Below are 22,736 nucleotides of genomic sequence, written 5' to 3'. Positions count from 1 at the left end.
ACATAGGGAAGACCAATTTCACGTGCGAGGCGAAGCCGAGTATGTGAGAGCAATTTTCAGGTACGAGGCAAAGCCGAGGACAGGAATAATGGAGCAAGTACCGGATAATAACAAGGAAACCCACGTATTTTTCTCAATAAATTTGGTTTCTTTAACAGTAAAATAAAACAATAAAACTACTTTTAACAACAATACATACAGCTGATTCAAATCATTAAATTAAACCGTAAAACAACATTAGCGCACATAGTGAGTAAATGGAGAACTAATTGAGAGCGAGGATATTTTCCCTCGCCCTTAATTGGAGCTTGGGAAACGACTACTTCCATTGATGTCAGCTGTTATCGAAAATAGTTACTTTCGTTACGGATTGATGAAAATATCTTTCCAACAGTATGCGTAGATATTCCCTGCGATGCATACGAGCTGAGAAAAAAGGTTTTAAAGAAACATGCTGCTTATTGCTTACTTACTTTCCGTGTCCGGAAAAAAACACCAGCTCAGTTAGATATTATTTTTCCAATAATCTGCCACATATAATGGCTTCGTCATTTGCCTCCTTAAGATCGAGCCAGGATCTTAAATCTTAATCATGCTGCTTATTAATATATAGATACTAAAAGCACCCTCATGGCTCCTAGATCCAAAAGATTCACTCAGTATTTCCAGCTATGTCCACATCCTCGTCCATCTCTTTCTCTTTAACCACCTACATAAAAGGAAAAAAAATCATTCTCTGATCCATAGCAGATCGCTACTGTGGAACTGCAAATTTGCTAGTCAGCAAATGCATTGGCAGATTTGTTAAAAAATTGTGATGTGTCCTATTTTAACCATGCTGTTCCTGTCCGCGCTGCGTTCTTCAGCTAAACTGCGTAGCACGCAGTACGGTTGCTCAAGATGGAGGAAAACGCACCTTAAACAATCAGGAGAGAATTTCTCATTGCTAGAAAACTAGAAATTATGGTGATAAATGGTAAGGATCCCAAGAAGAAAGTGGACAAATGAGATTAAGAGGGATGTGGAGAAGAACAAGTAAATTGGCAGATGGTGAAGATGAACTGTGGAAGGATAACAAAAGATTAAGCAGCCTAGTGGAAGGATCGACTCAGAAATAATCAGAAAGGAAGTGGATATGAATGTAAGCAGGTGAACAAGCATTAAAGAACCATCAAATAAAACATTTTTTATTTTTAACTGAGTTTGGTAAATTTGGCAATGAAGAAGCCGATGGTATCAAGCTGTGGAGTTGATCCAATGGGAGGACCAAACCTCTGGATCTGGCAGCGTTGCATCTCCGTCAGTGAACTCTGGAATACATCCAAAATGAAAAAAAAAAACTGAAAATGTGACAGCAGGGACAATACCTTATAAGAGATAGTCCATTTCCATTAACAAATAGTCAGTTTGACAAAAAAACCTGGCTTAAACTGAGCCACCCAAAAATTGTTTCTACAGTAGAATACTGTTTTCAACCTTTAACTCAAATGAAGCCAGTACAACTGATGTGGAGTTAGGTACCAAACTATGGGGCTAATAGTCAACTAGTACTAATTGAATTATTGCTTTTCCTGTCGAATTAGTTGGTCAGCTTTACATACGCGAACAATTCAATGGCTCACCACTTTGGATTTAATTGAGTGAGGGGAGATTTTTTATGTAAATACAGAGTCCAGGGAAGATTAGATATACTGTATGTATATTTTTAAATAATGAAGATAGAGCTACAAAATTTACAACAAAGTTACAAACAATAAAAAACCTTTGAATACATTATTTAGTGCTACGCTAACTGATCAGGGGGACGGTCCACTAGGATGCAAAAGAAGACCTTGTAAACATAAGTTGGTATACTCATCAAATTAAGTTTGTTTTTATTAGTAAAATACAATGTTGCAAACTCAAACGGACAACCGAGCAAAATATTTTCAAGGGATTATGAATTTGCAATGGAGGACGGCCACTAGGAGTCAGTAAAAAGTTTAAAACAAGCATAAGAGTATAATGCTGCAAACCCAAACTCCAACAGACTAACGAGTCAAAAATGGCACCCGTTTTAAGGTTTTTTGTCTTTGCAATTATTACACCACCTTGTTATTGGCCAAATTGTAGAATTCAAGATATCTTGAAATGGCTGCTGTTTTTTACTTGTTTTAGTAAAATTGCCATTTTTGGTAATCACATTTCCATATTTAACTAGCCTAACAGGAATTTTCCATATTTGGTAGGCCTAATATCAATTGCTATTACCAAAAAATCTCATGGTAACACCTGCACCTTACTTTTTCAAAAAAGTAAAAGGACAATTTCAGCAAAAAATAACTGTTTCATAAAAAAACTTGTAATCCTGTCTTTTGTATTAAATATTCATAGTAATTTTCATTGATGTTATTTATGCATAAACCTATTAAAACTTATAATTTTTAAAATTAGATAAATAGAATAAAAGTTACTAGTGGAACCCCGTCGAAATCGACGGTTAATCTTGACGTTTTATGTAAATTCAGCTAGCTGCAATGGATAGAGTGAAGTCATTAGAATCTTAGTTAAATGGAGGGAGGATAAGCAATAATAAGTATGACGATTACGTTCCCTAAAAAACGTGATTGATGAATTCGTTTAACACAATATTTCCTACCTTTTTATCGGCTTTAGGTTGCCCAAAAGGTTTTTAGGAGTCTTATAATTGTTTGTTCATAAGTTTGTTTCATACCAAAGCCACTTTCACTATATGGGACAATGAGTTCATATAATTAGTCTATCATGTTACGGAAAGAGTCAATATTTATTACTAACCACTAACTCCATCTGCTTTAGGAAAATCATTCAGATTGTATCAGGATTTATAAGTTATCTTCATCTTTGGTAAAAAAAAATACAGAATTCATCTTTGGTAAAAAAATACAAAATTCTATCAGCATATTAAATCAGTTTTTTTTGTTTGATAAAAATATCTGATTCTCCAGAAAGCAGTAACATTCTTACTTAGATCTCAGCAATTTTAATTCGTTCTCTTGCTACAACGACCCATGTATTTAATTTAATCATCCTGTTCTTACTTGATAATTCATTAACTTATGGGGTAGTTTTGCCTTGGCCATATAGATCACATAAAGCTGTGCATGTATTTCGTGGATTGGAATGAACCATAATTGTAGGAAATTTTATCATAAATCTTGAACATTTGCAGAACCAAATCCATAACCTAGTCCAGCCTTGGTAACAAATTATGCAAATGCGATGAGATGTGATGACACTGTTGTGTTTCCGAATGGTTTGTTTGTAGTGAGGTTTAGATGCGTTGTTCGACCTAGCTACATGTGTACATCAAAGTAAAAACGGTGTACACATTTTTTTTAAATACCTTGAATTGACATTAGTTCACCTACTTTACCAAAACCATAGACTCCGTAGTTAGTCTATTCCAAAACTTGAACACAGCTCTCATCCTCAACGTACTCATCTATGACACAATTTTCAACCCAACATTTTCTAAAAGCAATAAAGCATTGATTTTTGAACAAAACATTTAAAACGTATCATAAATTCATCATTTTGGTGAAACTATAAAAAAACTTGCCATGCAGTGGAGAATCCATTAAAAATAATAATGTAAACATTTAATTTTGACAGTTTCAGTAGACCTTTGAATACAATTTTAATATTAACAGCTGGTTCATTAAAGGTAGTGTAAAATAATCCATATGGTCGAAATGTAAACACAATTGCAGAGTGAACTTTAAAGGCTTCTGGGGCAGAGCCTGAAGGGAATTTACCTCGTTCCTCTTTTGATGGCTCATCTATAGACCAAGACCTTTCTTTAGAGACCCCTACCAAGTTTCTACGCCCAGCCGTTCTCTCAAATTAGCTGGGACAAAAACCCAGTTTTTCCTCCATAAGAATAACATGGGATGGGAATTCAAAGGCCACTGGGGCAGAGCCCCAAGGGAATTTACCACGTTTCTCTTTTGATGGCTCATCTACAGACCAAGACCTTTCTTTAGACACCTCTACCGAGTTTCTACGCCCAGCCGTTCTCTCAAAATAGCTGTGACAAAGAAAAACAGTTTCAAATTAATATATAGATATAAACCATTATGAAATATGTTTTTTTATTTTGTATAAAATGGATGTAGTTGTGTATTAATTTGTATATGCTAGGAATAAAAGTGTATTTTGATTTAATTTTATTTCAGAAATGTGCATGATTTAACATTCAGGTGTGCCAACCAGTAGACCATTAAGTGTATGCTTTTGTTATGAGAGGAATGTTTATTTATAAAATAAAGCACTTTATTAATTCATTCAAGCTATTACCAAAAGTTTCATAAGTGGACCTTATTTTTTGGAAAAAAGGTAAAAGAAAAAATGTAATAATCTGTTTGATTGTACACAACCTACAAAGTTTAGCCTATCCTAAGATTTAGCTTCTACTGGAAGAGGAAGGTTACTTTGCTTGTTCATTTGAAACCAGAGGAAATGTACAAAATGAAGTGAGGGATAAAACAGCTGACTCCAGACTAAACAGCTGACTCACTTCCTCTTCTCAGCATACACAGTAGACACAGTGCTGTTGGTTATCAAGATCACATGTTGTGTTTGCTATACAAGTTGCACACTCAGTTGCACTCTCTGGGCTACAACAATGTGTTATTGGCTTGTTAACTTCTAAGGTATGTTTAGTAATTTTGTTTTTGGTTATAAAGTTACACCCACACAGATACAGACAAAATAACTTTAAATGTAAAAGAACAATACATGTACAATTTAAAAGAATGCTGGGTCAGGTTGGAGTACTTATATGAAAATAGTTATTTTTGTAATCATTTTCATAACTTAACAAGCAAGATTGCTGAATTTCAACTTATGTCTATTGTTACTAAAAATATGATTTAACTTTTTTTTGTTAAACCAAAGTTAGTATTGCCTCTTTGAACAGTTCAGATTTGTAGTTTGTTAGGTATTCAATTATAATTTTAGTAATGACTTAGATTAATCTTATTTACTATTGTATTTCATTGAGTGTGACTCAATTTTAATTACTACAATAACTTAATGAGATATTGGAACAAAACTTTGTAAGCTCTTTTTACCTACTAAAATATACATTTATACCAATTTTGAAATTTCTACCTCGAAAAATGCCCAAGTTATAAAATAATTCTTAAAAATCACAAACAGACCAAAAAACAGAAATCCAGGCATAACAAGGATAACAAGTTCTTACAGAAGAAAAATATAGTAATCACTTTGAGACTAAATATTTTACTAATATTGGATTTAAAAACCACTCTAAATTGTATATATGAAATGGTTTATATTTTACACATTCAAGTGTCAAATGTAACTTTGACAAAATACTGACTTGAATCAACCCACTTTTTGGATCCAATATCCTCAAGATTGATATTTTAGAATGGTAAGACCAAGCCCCAGAACCGATTTACTTTTTCATTTTGTTGTCACTAGAGGCTAAGACAAGACCACTACTTGTTAATTTTTTCTTATTTTTATTTGTAAACACAACAATTAACTCAAGTAATTTTTTTTCCAATTTGATTAAATTTGGCATGAATGTATAGGGTTACATAAATTTGAATGCGAGTTTGCAAACCAGCAAAATTATCGGGTGATAAAAATATACGTTGTGGAGTATTTATATTTGTATACCCTTAACTTTTACATGTATTTACCGTCTTGTAAGTCAACAGTATAAGTGTAAATATATTATTGCAAGTGTTATTAGACGTATATATTTTCTGTATTTTTCAGGCCTTAAACACATAAAACCAATTTTTATTACAACCACCTTGTAGAGATTAAAAGAGAAATAATTAAGTTATTGAAGCATTGCTTTACAATGAAAATTTGGAAATAAAATTACAATTAAAATTCCTATCTTATTCTTATGGAGAAAAAGTAAACCGTTATGTTGTTTATAGTTACATTTTGATCAAATTTGGCAAACTTATTTCATATTATACCATAAACATAAAATACCCCCGCCGCAGCAAACCTGCAGACTAAACAAATTTCCATTTACCTGGCTGGATTTCTACTAAAATATACCCTGAAAATTGTCAGATTTATTTCCTACTAGCTGGCCCGACAGACGTCGTCCTGTCCTATTGTGGTTTTATGTCACATGCTCGTTCATTTTCAAGATGAGCTCGTTCGCATGGCTCAATCACGTCCTGGTTGAAGTTTGTTCGCTACGCTCACTCATCTTTAGGTTGAAGCTCGTTCGCTGCGCTCACTTGCCTTCAGGTTAGCTCGTTCGCTACGCTAACTCGCCTCCAGGTTGAAGTTCGTTCGCTACGCTCACTCACATTTTGGTTGCAAATTAGCTATTCTCATAACTTAAAAAAATATAGTGCTGCACCCTGTTGGTAAACCTATTAACTTTTTAATGTTATTGAACATCACAGAATCAGATAGTTTAGTTGAACCAGCTGTTAAGATTCTTTAATTCCATTTAAATATGAGTACTCATAAGGTTAACATGGGAAACTCCAGAGCCACTGGGGCGGAACCCTTTTGACGGATCTGCACCAAACTTCACACAAACCATCCTTGAATAATGCTTAATAATGCCTGAAATCTTCGTTACAATCTGTCGAGCGGTTTTGGAGCCCATAAAGGACAAACATACAAACAAACATACATTGGATTTTATAGATATAGAAAAATATAGTGCTGCACCCTGTTGGTAAACCTATTAACTTTTTAATGTTATTGAACATCACAGAATCAGATAGTTTAGTTGAACCAGCTGTTAAGATTCTTTAATTCCATTTAAATATGAGTACTCATAAGGTTAACATGGGAAACTCCAGAGCCACTGGGGCGGAGCCCTTTTGACGGATCTGCACCAAACTTCACACAAACCATCCTTGAATAATGCTTAATAATGCCTGAAATCTTCGTTACAATCTGTCGAGCGGTTTTGGAGTCCATAAAGGACAAACATACAAACAAACATACATTGGATTTTATAGATATAGATTTAAATAACATTTATTTTATAGAGTACCCAGGTTTGCTGCTACAGGGAAGGTATTGAGGTGTGTTTTTATTGAAATGTTGATAGCTTAGTATGAAATAAACAAAATTGCCAAACAGTAAATTACGTGATAAAACGGGTAATTGCACTGCGAATAAGCACTTTTAAACATTCACTTCATCACTCCGAACTGTAACCAAAACTACATGATTAATGGATCAACATAAAAACAATTTTTTGTCAAGTCTTAATAAGAAATGGAAATACTTTATTAATGAACCAGACTTAGTAAACTGATGTTAAAATACAAATATTACTTTCCGGGTTTGCTCTGGAAGTAGTAATTCATGTATTGAACTATTTCAAACTACGTCCAAATTTGGTTAAAACTTAAAATATATCCATAAACAAGCAAACTACAACAGTTTATTTATTCTCCATTAAAATAACATGGGAATTTTAAATTTACAATTTAAAAAATTATCTCCGTAAACGTTGGTCATACAACAACGCTTAAATATACAAAATTATTTCTTTTTTTAAGATCTACAAAATGTTTTAGGGAGCAATTACAATATTTTGTGTTTTTATGGTCAAAAATGGGAAAAATCAATTTTTACCCCATAAAATCCCCCATAAACCCCTGTTCCCATAGTCCGATTATGCTGGTTCGCGAACTCATTCAAATAAACATAGGATAACACGTTTGTAACAAATTTCATCAAAATCGGACCATTTTTGCTCGAGTTATCACACTAAAGGACACACACACATATATATACGAATTTGAACGGATGGTGTTTTTGGCCTCTGGGGACCTCAAAACGAAAAAGTAAATCGGTCCCAGGTGTAGGTCTTACCATGAGACCTAGGGTAATAGCTTATTCCCTATATGGGAAATTCACTAAAATGTTCATTTATTTACATTTTTGTAAAGCTGTCTTGGCTACCTAGCTTTCTACAGATATTAAAATTTAATTCAAGTTTTTAACGAAAAACTAATTTTCCCAGAACCGTGGCTAGCATGGATATTGTTTTTAGCCTGAAACTAAGATATCTCTAACAATTCAGAGGAAATCATAATAGCCGTTTTTGAAATCATTGTGCGCAAACGTAACCTGTATTTTAGTATAGATTATAGTATGATAAAACTTATAACACTGTTTTTATTTTTTTCAGTTTATGTAAGAAGAAGAAGAAGTATTTTTCTGAGCAATTCACAAATGAATAAGGACAATAACATAGCGTCCATAAAAATGGAGGTAAAAGATGAGTGTAAGATCAAAGTTGAGGAGCATTGTTCAAGGATAAAAACTAAAAATGAAAACTTAAAATTTTATAAACATGAAGAATTAGAATCAAAAACTGTTAAACAACTGATTAAATATGAGAATATTTTTAAACTCGATTCAAAATACCAAGACAACATTAAACAAACTGTTGATCAACCGATTGAATATGAGATTATTCCCAAACTTGATTCAAAATACCAACACAACATTAAACAAACTGTTGATCAACTAATTAAATGTGAGAATATTTCTAAAATCGATTCAAAATACCAAGACAACATCAAACAAACTGTTGATCAACTGACTAAATATGAGAATATTTCTAAGCTAAATTCAAAATACCAAGACAACATTAAAGAAGAAGAAAAAAGAGAAAGTTTGTTAAAAGAAGCAAAAGAGGTAAGCATCTATAAAGAAGGAGTTTCAAATGATTTTAAAAGTATCTGCAAAGGAGAAAAGGTAATCATTGATACAAGTGACAGTCTGAGAGAAATATCAGAAAATGTAGAAGAGGATTTGGAAATTTACAGCCAAAGAGTTCAAACACCTTGTTTCACAAAACAAAAAACAAAAACAAAGAAAATATCGGTTACAAAAAGCAATGAAAAAACAATATTGAAATGTACACACTGTCACTATACTACTACCACTAAAAATAGACTATACAGACATATGTCCACACATGGATTGTCCATTGAGTCCTTTACCTGTGCCATATGTGATTACCATTCAGCAAGGAGAGATAGTTTAGTCGAACACACCAAAAAACATAGTGAAAAACAAAGAAGTGAAACAAAGAAAACATGTGCACATTGCAATTACAGCACAACATACAAAAAAACACTCGTGAAACACATGTCTATCCATGGGTTTAATGATAGGTACACATGCTCGCATTGTAAAAAGACGTTTGTGAACCGCTATAATTTGATACGACACTTGAGTAGGAAGAAGAGGGCGGACAGTGCTCGCCCCTTTGTGTGTTCAAACTGTGATGAAGCTTACGGAACTTCCTTCGAACTGAAGAGACATTCACTGATACACCTTAGACAATTTCCATATCAATGCACTTACTGTGACTATGCAACTACTAGACGTTACATTTTACAAGAACATTTAAAGAGACATGACAAATACAAAATGAAGGTGAGCGGTAATTTTTTGAAAACACCTAAGGCTACAGATATATTCAAAAGCAAATCAAGTAACAGCAACAAAGAAAAAGTAAATGGGTCATCTGATATGAACAATAGGGACTTAAAACTAAGAAAAATAGGATTAGAAAACAAATATCCTTTTGAGTGCTCCACTTGTGGTTTAAGGACGTCAAAACGTGCGCTGTTGATGTACCACATCGTTCGTAAGCACACCAAAGAACCGGTGTTTAAATGCAACAGATGTGATTATTCCACTTACACTATTCAGCTTTTACAAAAGCACAAGCGGTTTGAAAACCATGATATTTTCAGCTGTGAACACTGCCAATTTACTTGTTTCAAGTACTTGATGATTCAAAAACACATGAAAATGCACTTTTGTTAATATTGAGGAAGAAAGGATGAAAATTCTAAAACTCCTGGACAAAATTAATGGTGAGATATCAGTCAATTATTTTTGTAAATAATCATGAATGGAAATAGCTATGTTTAATTAAAAATGATTTGTAAATTAACTTTAAATTTATAAGTTGCATTAACCCTTTTCGATCGGAAGGCCAGAAGGAGTGGCCTCAATGCAGTCGGCAGCGAATCGGAATTCTGTCCATACTAACTCGGTTCTGACGGTCAGATGGCCAGCTGTACTGGCCAAGTCCAAGGCCTTCGCCCCCTCGGCATTTATCATAGCAGCTCGCTCCCGGCAGCTCGGAATTGTTTTCACTGAAAGTCTGCAATGTTGGCACAGGGGATTTAAATTGTAATAAAAAATTGAAATTGTATACTTTGTTTTTTCTCTTAGTGGTATTTTTTAAATCATTTGCCCATATGAAGTCCAAGATTATTGTTTAAACAAGTTTTACAAAACACTTAACATCGCTTTTGTGGCTTAATCCATAATAAATACCCGGATTGTCAACATCTTCTTCATCAGCAAATAATAAGTCTCTCAATTGGTCTGATCTTAAACGATCGTCCATTATTAATTAGTTAAATATACGGGAATAAAAACAAACATAACCCCAATTATAAAAGAACATAATTTTTTTTTATGTTCTTACTACTAAATGTTTATACGAGATAAAACAATTTTATTGTAGGCCTAATTATGATAAAAGTGTACGCCTATGCGTAAACGTACAAGTGTTTTTATAATCACCTCAAATGTACACTAAAATTTAATTAAAACTACAAATAAACATAAATCTCTTGAGATATCACCAAAAACTCAATTAAAATCATGTAAAACTTAGCCAAAAACCAAAACAATGATGATTAAGACAGCACTTTTTACAGAACAACAGCTGGTCAGCTGGTGTTTATTTTAGTTGTTTCCTCCACAATTTTTACAATATGATGTTGCAAGCCTGCTGGTTTAGTTTAACAATTCCTCACTAGGTTGCAGCACTCTACAGGCATCATACCAGTCAGTTTGGAATATTAAAATACAAACAAAAAAATTGTTGTCGGCCAGCACCGCTGGCCGTCCAATCGCAAAGGACAACTGCTGTGGGAAAAATCTGACTTCCGCGCGCTAATGGCGGCGGCCAGTAGAGCTTGACGCGCGACCGCTGAGGAATAGCGACAAATATTCATTCCGATCGCAAAGGCTTAAAACAACTTGATCGTTTACACTGCAGTGTTAAAATAAACATCTTGAAAAATAAATGGTTTTTACTATATACACCAACATTTTATTAAAGTTTCATTTAAGAATTGCATTTCAAAAACTATTTATTTTCCTCCATACTTTTATTTTATCAACTAGTGTAAAGTTGCTCTAAAACCTTTTTTTATGTTGTACCAAAACATATCTAGGAAGTGATTTTTTCAGTCATAAAGGTCTGTCCAAGTCTGGAATTTTAATGTAAACAAAGAAAATTTTGGTCCCCTAGGGAACAAAATATTGTGTTTTCTGTGTCTTATGTTTTTACTATGACCTACCTCCACTTTCTCTGGGGTATGATAGCTCCTCTTCATTTGTTCTAAAATCACAATACTAACCTAGAGCCTTTTGTTTAACAAAACTCTTCTATGTTAAATATTGATGCTTTCTAAAACTATGACAATATTAGATGGTAAAGAGATCAGGATTTGCACTTCTTCCTCACGTCTACATAAACCTACCTTACAAGTGCTCATGGTATTAAAATAGGGAAAATTCTAACTATAAAAGTTTTAACAGAGTTGCCATGTAAAAGGGATGAGCGTCAATAGGCAACCATGTGTTCACTATCCATGGTAACAGCGGCATCAATGTACTAATAACATCATTGCAAAAACAAAACATTGATTTTTTTCATGTGTTTAAGATGTTTTTCATAACTTTCGAACCATTTGCAAGAATCAAACTATTTCAACTAATTAATGTTATATTATATTATAACCATTCAGGAGTGTCTTTTCCTTTTGTCAGCTTTTTACACTAGTCCCTCTATAACCAAAATGTAGAACGTTGTTAGTTTATAACATGAAATAGTTTTTGCCAAACAAATTTTTGGCAGTCTGTAATTGTATGTACTGCTAACCGTAATTAACTTTGAACCAATCGGAAAGTTGAAATCTAAGTTTTCGTGTATTGAAAACTAAAAGTTTTTTTTAGGATACCTACAAAGAATTAACTAACTACTAAACACTACATTTTAGTCTAGTTCAGTTCAAGAATGTTTTAAATCAGAAATGAATTTAGCGTTTAAAGGGAACTAAGACATAATAATCAATTTCTAGGAAAAGTTTTCTAATTTCCATTACAACTGATACAAATTTACTTACTGAAAAAAAAAAACAGACTGTCCAAAACATATTTATAGAAAACATTGAAAATAAATTGAAAAACATCCACGTTTTGAAAACGGTATCGTTGCTTATCCCTAATATGAAAGTGAATAGATGACAAATTCTCACCTTTGAACTGCCGGGTCTGCCGACCAATGGCAGGGCAGGTACCAGCGCCAACTGCGGGTATTGGTCAAGTGCCCAGCTCACTACATCTTCATTCTCCTCCACAGTAATGGAACACGTGCTGTAGACAATGGTCCCTCCTGGCTTCACAAGCTGCACGGCCTGAACAACAACAAAAAACAGTAGTCACTATACTACTTTCACAATAAACTGTTCAGACGTATTTATGTGTTTAGGTAGCTTTATTTGTTCAAATCTATCTAAAAAACTCAACGGCCCATCCCGATAAGCCTACTGGTGTGTGCCGTGATCTTGAGTTAGTGAATTACAGTCACAGCAAGTTAAAAGGATAATCCAGTGGTTACAGACTTAAAAAAATACTACTGAGCAGATTTTTGAGATTTTACTTAAACATATTATAACAGAAACTGGTGTATAAACTAGTAGACATAGTTCACTGAAACACCCAAAGGTAGCAGCACTGCCTGGATCCGCAGCCAGTGTCTTTGTAATGTGGGTCGAAGAGAGAAAATCCCTGAAACCGGGGCAAAAGCATTGCCATACGGGATTTTACGGGAAATTTTAGTACCAAACTACACCAAAATAAAGCTCGCATTCTAAGCTACAGGCTGGCAACGATTATAACGTTCCCCAGCAATTGCTGAGCTCATATTGACTCAATGTACAGGTGGTCGGACGCCGACAATTTTTGGCGCGCACCACCTGGAAGCTCTAGTGACGCCGACTGAGTGGCACAAGCAGTCAACGTGTTAACACGATAATTCCAATTGGCATTGTTAATCATTATGCCCAACTTCATCTAGAATGGAGTGCGATGATCTGTGTAGCTAGCTGTTTTGCTGATCAAGATCAGCTATTTCATTAGTCAGGATAATTTATTTAAAGCCCAATAATCAGGGACAGCTGGATCAAAAACAACCATAAAAAAAATAATACAATGAAAATCGCATGTAACAACTCATGCTAGCTTTTTGTACATATTTTTTTTTAGTCAAATTAATTGAGGCATGCATGTTGCATATATATTTGCAGTATCAAACATCAAGAAACTCAATGTAAAATTGTATTGCCGTGTGTAAATAAATAAATAAAAAGCTACTGAATTATCTCAGGGTTGATTCGGCAACCTTTTAATTGTTAAGCGACTACTAACAACCCAGCTATCCACTCAGTTTCTTCTACTACTACTACTACCCAATCAATTTTAAATTTGCAAAACTCTACTGTACTTTCCGTTTCCAAAATAAGCTTACTCACAGTGTCAAACAATTTCTTTTGTAGTCTGGGATGGGAAGTAAACTGTTTCGCAGTGATTGAGTTTCCAAACAGAGGTCGTTGTCCCAAAGCGCTACATGGAGCGTCTAGCAGAACTCGGTCAAAAGTGTCGGGGAGGAAGGGGGGTGACCAATCGTCAGAAGCATCGTGTGAAACAGCCTTGGTAGTATCAAACATGAATGATCGGACAACTTCTGCACCCATTGCCGTACAAAGTTTCTTCATTGTTTCTATTTTGCGGCCAATCTTGTCCAGTGCTATTAGTATACCCTGTATAACAAAGGCTTTAAGTTTGCAGTTGTGTCACTATGAGAGGGGTGATCTCCTGATCTTACTCAAAGACTATATGGTAAACCTAAAATTACAGTAGTCCCTCAATAGTCCTACTTAAAAAATACCAGGAACGCTGGGTTTAAAAAAAGGTTGGATCTTCCATCAACCTAACAAATTGGTGAATTAAGAGTGACCATTAGTGATTGCAAAAAGTCCCCCAGTTTGTCGTCACTTGTCAGTACAGTAAGCATTACAGTTTGATGTTGTGCATGATTAATATACCTACTATACAGTTCTTCTATAGTAGGTACAATAATATAATGATGAATGTAATTTCATATTGAAGTACAGTAGCCTACAGTATAGAATTTCTTCTATATTCATATTGTACAGTACTATTTTATAAAATTCCATACATACTAATACTTTTTTCAATTTTAGAACTCTTGGTTCAATCAGTCCTAAGACATAAAAATTACATAACTTTCCTGAAATGATCATAGTGGTGATAAATTGGGTCTGTCTTATGACAAAATTTGATTAAATTATTTATAACATTTTACGGAATCCTAGTCTTCAAAAGGGGATATGAACATTTTCTCAGTTTCAAGTTTTTAAAAAGAATTTCCTCATCTGTACCAACCAACCTTTATTCCTAACAATACTAAGTTACTGAGTACAATAACCAATAAGATTTCATAGTTAAACACTTTGTTTTACAATGATGCAAACAGTTAGATACAATGTTACTTCAAATTTTGATAAATCCTATTAAAATACAGTAAAAAGAGTAAACATTTATCTACAGAATGCTCTGTTGTTACATCAAGGTTCTTGTTAGCATTTCTTGAATTTTAATTTCTCCATAACTTTAAAAACACCTCAATGCTCACATAGAATAAAATTAATCAACACAACAATTAATTGACAATCACCTGATTGTTCATAAGAGCAGCTAGATGAGTCGTCTTGTGGCCCGGAGCTGCGCACAGGTCAATGACCTTGTCTCCTGGGCGTGGGTCGACCACTCGACTGCACAACACTGACGGAAGGTTCTGCAGAAGACCGATGTGCGGAGGTAAAGTCACTGATGATACATGACTTGCAGGCAAAGTCATCTCTACAGCTATGCCTCTGGAAATGCATTCAAAACTAACAAAATACTAGTTGGTTATAAATTTTAACTTTTTTGGTAGTCAGATGATTTTTAATTTTTAAAATTTCTTTTGGATTAGAGTGTAGGCCTAGCCTAATAGCTGGGTGGATGAGAGGATATAGTATGCTCACCTACAGTCAGAAGATTAACAATTTTATCCTGAGAAAAAAATTCAGAGTTTTTTTAATGGTTCGAAATTATACCCAAATGCACTTGGTCATTAAGCTTTTAATAATAATTGGTCTAGGCTGTAGAATCAGCTGATCTTATTCAGTAACAAGGCTCTTATTCAGAGTCTCCTTTACTTATCTTCACCCCGTCTAAATGTTAATAAACATTTTGAGGTATATAAAATTAAATTAAATGAAAGGCTTATTTAACAAAATAATTTAGTAAAAGTTTGCAACAATCTTACCAACATAGCACATATACCAACACACGCATAGACCACATATACCAACATAGACATATTTGATCATTCCAAACTAATCTTATTGTAAGATCTTCCTGGGAGAAATAAAATGATGAAATCACAGGTTCGATTCCAAGCAAGATTGTTCTGGACTGAGATGCCATATGTTATCGGGCTATCAATGAATGATGCTATCTAGCAAAATGCCAATGTTAGATAGTAACAAGACCAGGATTTGGGCCGTACCCTTACAAAAAATGTAAAACTGCCAAAGGCACAATTAAATAATCATCAAAGTGTGTATAGTGTTTTAATTCAAGATAAATAATTCTATATAAGTAAAGATCTAGGTAAACTCCTACCACAGGTTCTTGGGAAATGTTATCGAAGTATAGGCCCATAAGCGACCTGATGTAACTATGATGGCTAAAACGCCACACCAATCGTAGATCTGTCCCTGGATGCTGAGTTATTGTTACGTACATTAGTGATGTGTCCCAACCGAAACTCGTAACCACCGTAATATTGGAAAAGTGAACGGGGCGACATCTTGAGATACTGTAATTACTGCAACACTATGACCACCACCTAATTTTTATGTTTTTTGTTTTTTTTACCAATGCAACAAAAGAAGAAGAAAACCGATGGAACGCCGGTAATAAAAAGACACTTGACCATGGGCTATAGGCGATAAATTGTAAAAAAAATGAATATTCCGGTTCAATTCAAAATTTCTGCATGATTCATTTAAACCCTTATACAAATACAATTCATAAATACACCCATGGATCACAAAAGTTTAATTACTGTTTGTATGTAGCCAACATACTTTTACAACATAAAACATGTCAATGTTTGCAACTTACTTTTAAAGAATAAGAACAATTAAGTCAGCAATGATAGGCCTACAGCCACTGAAAAGAGAGAATTTATTTTCACTAGGACCTGGTCTAGGTACCAGCTTTGAAAATGTGGTATTGGCCACATTATCACTAATTTGTTCACAGAAAATATACAAACCCTTACTTAGGGTGGTTGTCATTCTGGAACAGCTGTTTCCTAGACATCCTCATGACCCCAGCGCCAACGTGGAATTTTCCCGGGCCACTGAAGGGTACAGACAACCCTCTCAAACAGAGCCCAGCCGTGTCAGCAAACACGCTAACATCATCTCCCTCCTGTGTACCTGTTACATCACCAAACATTATCTAAGCACCAACATTTTCACCAAGTATTGAGATGATGTTTTAAAATTCATTATTTTGTATTGCATGGGGCAACTCTACCGATATGAATCCAATTCATAAGGGTTTAAAACAAAATTTGACAGCTGTGTCCATTTTGACAACAATTTCTTGTGACTGACAGGTTTATAGATATAATACCCCCGCCGCAGCAAACCTGCAGACTAAGCGAATTTCCATTAACCTGATTGGATTTACACTAAAATGCCTCCATAAAAATAGCACATTTATTTCCTATTTAAATGGAATTAGTTTAACGAGTACTTAGGTTTGCTGCAACAGGGAGGGTAAAAAAGATTTTTTTTATAAAATGATAATAGTTTAGTAAGAAATAAAAGTATTTTCAAAAATTGATAAAAATATGTCCATAAACAAGCAAACTACAACAGTTGACTTATTCTCCATAAGAATAACATGGGAATTTTAAAATTACAATTTTTTAAAATTTTCTCCCCAACAATTAGGCGCATAATAACGCTTCAATATACTAAATCATTTGTTTTTTTGAGCTCTACAAAATGGTTTAAAAATAAATTGTGAAATTTTGCGTTTTTAGGGTCAAAAATGGGAAAAACCTATTTTTACCCCATAAAACCCCCCATAAACCCCCCCGATCATGCTGGTTCGCAAACTCATTCAAGTTTATCGCGCCTTACACCTTCATACCAAATTTTATCCAAATCGGACAAAAAATACTCAAGTTATCGTGCGGATGGACACATATATATATATATATATATATATATATATATAGATAAAATTAAAACATATATAACAAAGTACCCTTTTAGTAATTATTTTATTTTTCATGACGACATGTTTCGGAACTAAGTCCATTGTCAAGTCATTTTTACCATAACCTCCATAATTTAGGTTATGGTAAAAATGACTTGACAATGGACTTAGTTCCGAAACATGTCGTCATGAAAAATAAAATAATTACTAAAAGGGTACTTTGTTATATATGTTTTAATTTTATTATATTAGTAGCCCTAAAAATGCAAGAAAATAATATATATAGATATATAAAAATTTGAACGAATGGTGTTTTTGGTCTCTGGGGACATCAAAATGAAAAAGTAAATCGGTCCCGGGCTTAGGTCTTACCATGAGACCTACGGTAATAGCTACCGGTACTTCCCTATAGGGAAATTCGCTAAAACAAACAATTTTATTTCAAAAGTTTGATGTTAGTTTTTATGTAGGCCTACGTAAACAAATGTTTGCCTTTACATATGCACTGTTCACATAGAGATAAACCCTTGTAATAAAATATTTGACATAAAACACAGAAGCAGCTCACACTAGGTAATGAAGTGGTTAACCTCAAACAGCCATGTCATATCATCAAGATATTTTGATTTGTCAACAACCTTATCATAAAAATAGCATGTCCTCTAGTTTTATAATCTACAAATAAAGCACAAACTGTAAAATCTAGCCTTATTTAAAAGAGAACCCTTTATTTGACATCAGTACACTCAAGGTTAAAAATTAAACATATCAAAATAGGCTCAATTTAACAGTTTGATGAGAGGTCTCCTTGTCCTATTCAAAGTCGAAGACATTTATTTAAAGATATTTATTCAAAGATATTTTATTTAAAGATATTTATTCAAGGATATTTATTTAAAGATATTTATTCAAAGATATTTATTTAATAAAAATGGTCTAATTAAAGGGATGGGCAGAATTGAATTTTTGGTTCAGGACAGGTTTTTATTCCTTCCTGATTATCAGGATGGGATGTAACAGAATCTTTTTTTCACCTTTGAGAAAAAAAAACACAAATAAATTTTCAGCTCTTGTGGCACTGATCTTTAAAAACCAATAATGGAGGGAAGTTATCCTGCGTTCACGGTCACTATCGTTAACTTGCACCATCAAGAACATCTCACCTAAAAATACGTAGGCCTAATCTTCATCACCCGACATCTCCCACGATTGTGGAGACGCCATCATCATTACTCGCAACTTGTCAAAATCGCCGATGATCTGATCAAATACAGTATTGAGAAAATCCCAAATTAGATGTAATTCCGCCCTAATGATTGATCATATCTTTCTCCAGCAGTCAATCCCTTGTCCAAATATCATACCAGATGGCACTGCAAGTAGTCCTGGGGCAAACACGTTAGCCCCTCGCAGCACGGCTGCTCCGCAGGCTGCGTCCACTACCACCTCTCTCTGCGGAGGCTGTGGCAGGGCCAATCGGACCCAGGGATCCAACACCAGCAACTCTGGTACATCAGGAAACCTACTCACTCGAGGAGCCAACTCACCTCTTTGCAATGCCTCCTAAAATGATATAACTTAGCCTATATAAATTATAATTTAACTACAGCTAAAAGATTTAATATAGATTATAATTTATCTTAGAATCTAAAACTGAATTTCAAAGTTTATCAGTCAGTAGTTTGCAACAACTATAGCCTACATCAATTTAGGCTACATTTATGATTAACAACGGGATACATAAATATTAACAAAAGTAACATTTAAAACATTAAACCTAAACTAGACCCAGAAGATTCTTTGTAAATATTGATTCTTTATAGAAAAACTATTAAGTGTAGGCCTAACATGTCTCATCAAAAAATATTGTATCTAAGAATCTTTTACAAATACCTATGCCTATAGGTACCGGTATGTTTCGTGCATATTTATTAAATTATTTGATAATTAATTTAAAGAACAAAATAGGTATTTACATTAAAATCACAGCCCATTAACCCTTTCAGTGCTAGGCCAATAATTCATATTTTGTAAGTCTTTTTTGTTTGCCTTTTAATTCCATTACCCGTTGTTGAATTTTAACTGTCATGTTGTCACTATTTTATTAATTAGGCTAATTTTGAATAATAACACTAGCCTATAAGAAAATATATAAGAAAGATAAATCCCGGTATTTGTAGTAAACATCAAATAAAACTTAGTTTTTGTTGTAATTTTCCTGGTTTTCCTATAAATTTTTATGTTCTGATAGCATTATTTGAAACCGAAATCTCACAAAATCAAAAGACATATAGTTTACAATGTAATATTGAATTTAACCCTGATTTAGTTGGACGAGGTTATTGTAATATAGCAATTTTAGTGAAACTAATGTTTTGCAGCAAAGTCTCAGGAACACATTTACTACTACTAAAACTAAAAGATTGCATCTAAATAGTCCGTGACTAGCTGGTGCTGCTACCTAGTAACGCATTGAACAACCATCTGCAGCGCAATCTGTTCGCAATCGGTGGCGACAGCTTAAATACCGGGTTTTGATTCCCCAGTCTTCAAGCACAGATAGCCGAGAAGGCTAGGGCGTGTGTCACTTGGCCAGTGGCATTCGTCTGCTCGGGTTCGAATCCCGTCCTGTGTGCCAAATGATTGGTGACCTGTGAGTTTGTAGCGATATACTACAACCACTGGGGCATAGTGAGGTGTTCATAATCCTTGGTTTAGAGACATACACCTCGAAATCATCGGATTGGGCGAATCTTTTAGCTAAGTGGTTGGTAGTGTATCCTATGAACATGCAGGTCACCAATGGCCGTTTTGCTATTTTTTTTTTAAATAACCTTCCTCTCTATATCCCTTGGGGTTTTTTTAAAACAACGATATATCGTTTCATAGCACTGAAAGGGTTAAAGGCCCTGGAACTGTATCCTTGATTACTATAGAGGCAAACAAAACAATGAGACACTTTAACCACAATATTGGAAATCGGTGCTCCTAAATAAAAACATACGTATTATATGAGAGAATAATGACTACAAGCCAGACGGCTTACCAAATTAAACAAGAATGCCCAACACTTACGTTATTTAATGATTCTATAACAAGGTTTTCAACTTCTTCTGCTGATGATAACAGTGTATTGATTCGAATTGTTGTGAATCTTGGGGGAGACACAAACCAATCTTCAAGGAATTCCTGAAACAACAAATTTGTTTGGTAGGCAGGCCTACCTTGGTAGCCTATGATTATAATCAATTTATCTAGCCAGTGTTCCCTGCATGAGCAGTGGTTTTTCTGTGAATATTCTCTTACTTCAGTATACAGTTCACTAGAGGTTCAGGTAATGCACAGTGCTAACCAGTAGTGATTTGAATAATTCATAAAAGATTAGTTGTCTGCAAAAAGAATTAATTGCAGACATTTAGCTAACAAACTAGAGGTAAGTTAGGCCTATCTAAAATTCTATAAGAACATCTTATTACGTCACGTTTTGTAACGTGAAATTTATACCGATAGCCTACAACTGGTTGTATTTAAAAAGACTATATCACATTTTTTTAAGAAATACCATGATAATGAAGGATAGGGCCTATAAGTAAATCATTGTTTATCTACGGTTTTACGCTGTCCTACCCTACCTGATTTTCCCATATTCCATCGGTTGCAGCACATAACCCAATTTCAGAAATAACTTTAAGTATGTCTGAGTGTTTAAAAATTATTGGTTTGTTAAGGTCCATTGTTTGTAGAAGGCTAAAAGTATGAGATTAAGCTTAAAGTTTTGAGAAAGATTATGCCTAAGGTAGAAGCTTTCAACAAACATCACAATCTGCAAGATATTTTTAGGAACAGATAAAATTTAATCATCCAGTTAATTTTAGAAGACATAATTCATTTTCAAGTACAATTACGGTATTAATTTGTAATTAAAGCTAAAATTACGGATAATTATTTAACTTGTGTAGTTTAAACATCAAAACTAAGACTTCAAATTTCTATTTGACAGATAGAGATGATAGTGCTTCTGCTTCAAAATGAAAACAAAAACCAGGATAAAAGCTCTTTTTTTAAGGGCTGGCTTTTTTAAGCCATGCAGTGCTTGTAGCAGCCATACAGATTAAGTGATTGGTTATTTTTTTTTATCACTTTTGAGTAGTAAAATAATACTAATTATACTCTCCTGTTATAGTATAATTTGCAGCATGCATTGTTTTTTTATATTTAAGGGGTTTATACGAGATTCTTTTAAAGGCTTATTTTACGATTTTGCAAGAAGTCCATGTCCAAACCTTGGTTTTGGTCTTTGTGTTATCCCATGGCCACCTTCAACAACAGGCCGCGGCGTTTGAAGTGGCAACTTTGTCAGTAGTGCTGAATAGCACCATTGACTATAGCACGCAATTAAATGAAAGGGCGCCATACCTGTCTGCCATGTTAGCTTATGGGACGTCTAGCTCTAAAAAGCACTACTTGCGAACTTGCGACGTTGCCAAGGCCAAATCTACCAGGCCACGACCTTTTTCCGTTTCCGACCGTTAATGGTGGCCATGGTGATTCACGACCACCTTTAACTACAGTCCCCGGCCTTCGAAGTGGCAACATCGCTGTTTTGTTTGGAGGTGGCTAATGGTCATTTGTGTATTTTTAAGAATACAAAAGCAATTGTTTACTGGGCTATGATATGAAAATATCGACTCAAATTTAATGTACAAAAAAGATTTTCAATTTAAACATTGTTTTGGTTTTCAATTCTATATATTTTATTTTCAATCTCTTAATAAATTTATGTTCATAAATTTAAATTTCAATGAATAATACGCGAATTAATGAGCTGGTGTCACCTGCCTGCCATGTTATCTTTATCTTATGGGACGTCTAGTCCTAGCACTAGACTGCAACGTTACCAATTCTACCAGGCCGCGGTCTGTAGTTAAAGGTGGCCGTGGGTGATCGCTACCTCCTAATCCCGACCAAAGCATCCTTGATTTTCTAATGATTATTATTACTAATTGAGATGTGGAGTCAATCTAATTTCGTATTTTATTGTATTTTATCTTATCGAAAATTAGATGCAGAGCAACAAAATATTATTATCTCTATCCACTGATTGGTACATAAAGGTACCAATGTCTTCAGAACAGACATTTTTATGATTCTTTTACAATGCTTAGACATATTAATTGGCCTAATGAATTATTCTTGGACATTCTTGAACAAAGTGCCAATTACATTTCTGTAATAATTGTGTATAAGATAGTAAAACCTTCTTTTAAGTA

General features: G+C 34.1%; 1 protein-coding gene across 1 annotated transcript; it reads right to left on the bottom strand.

Moving 5' to 3' along the window:
- Positions 1 to 1,193: 1,193 nt before the first annotated feature.
- LOC128984942 (tRNA (cytosine(72)-C(5))-methyltransferase NSUN6-like) lies at positions 1,194 to 21,357 on the bottom strand. The gene is made up of 8 exons (XM_054404310.1): positions 21,099 to 21,357; positions 20,542 to 20,655; positions 18,831 to 19,029; positions 16,514 to 16,673; positions 14,855 to 15,053; positions 13,629 to 13,916; positions 12,354 to 12,512; positions 1,194 to 1,310 (listed from the first exon to the last, which is right to left on the bottom strand). Exons 1-8 carry the CDS (start codon positions 21,198 to 21,200, stop codon positions 1,194 to 1,196), a joined length of 1,338 nt encoding a protein of 445 aa, XP_054260285.1. The 5' UTR covers positions 21,201 to 21,357.
- Between the last annotated feature and the right edge of the window lie 1,379 nt (positions 21,358 to 22,736).

This window comes from Macrosteles quadrilineatus, unplaced genomic scaffold (assembly GCF_028750875.1).
Source record: "Macrosteles quadrilineatus isolate MER2022 unplaced genomic scaffold, UCM_ALF_1.0 Scaffold_2__2_contigs__length_208266976, whole genome shotgun sequence".
Lineage (NCBI taxonomy): Eukaryota > Metazoa > Arthropoda > Insecta > Hemiptera > Cicadellidae > Macrosteles > Macrosteles quadrilineatus.
This window is presented reverse-complemented; position numbering and strand designations above follow the sequence as displayed.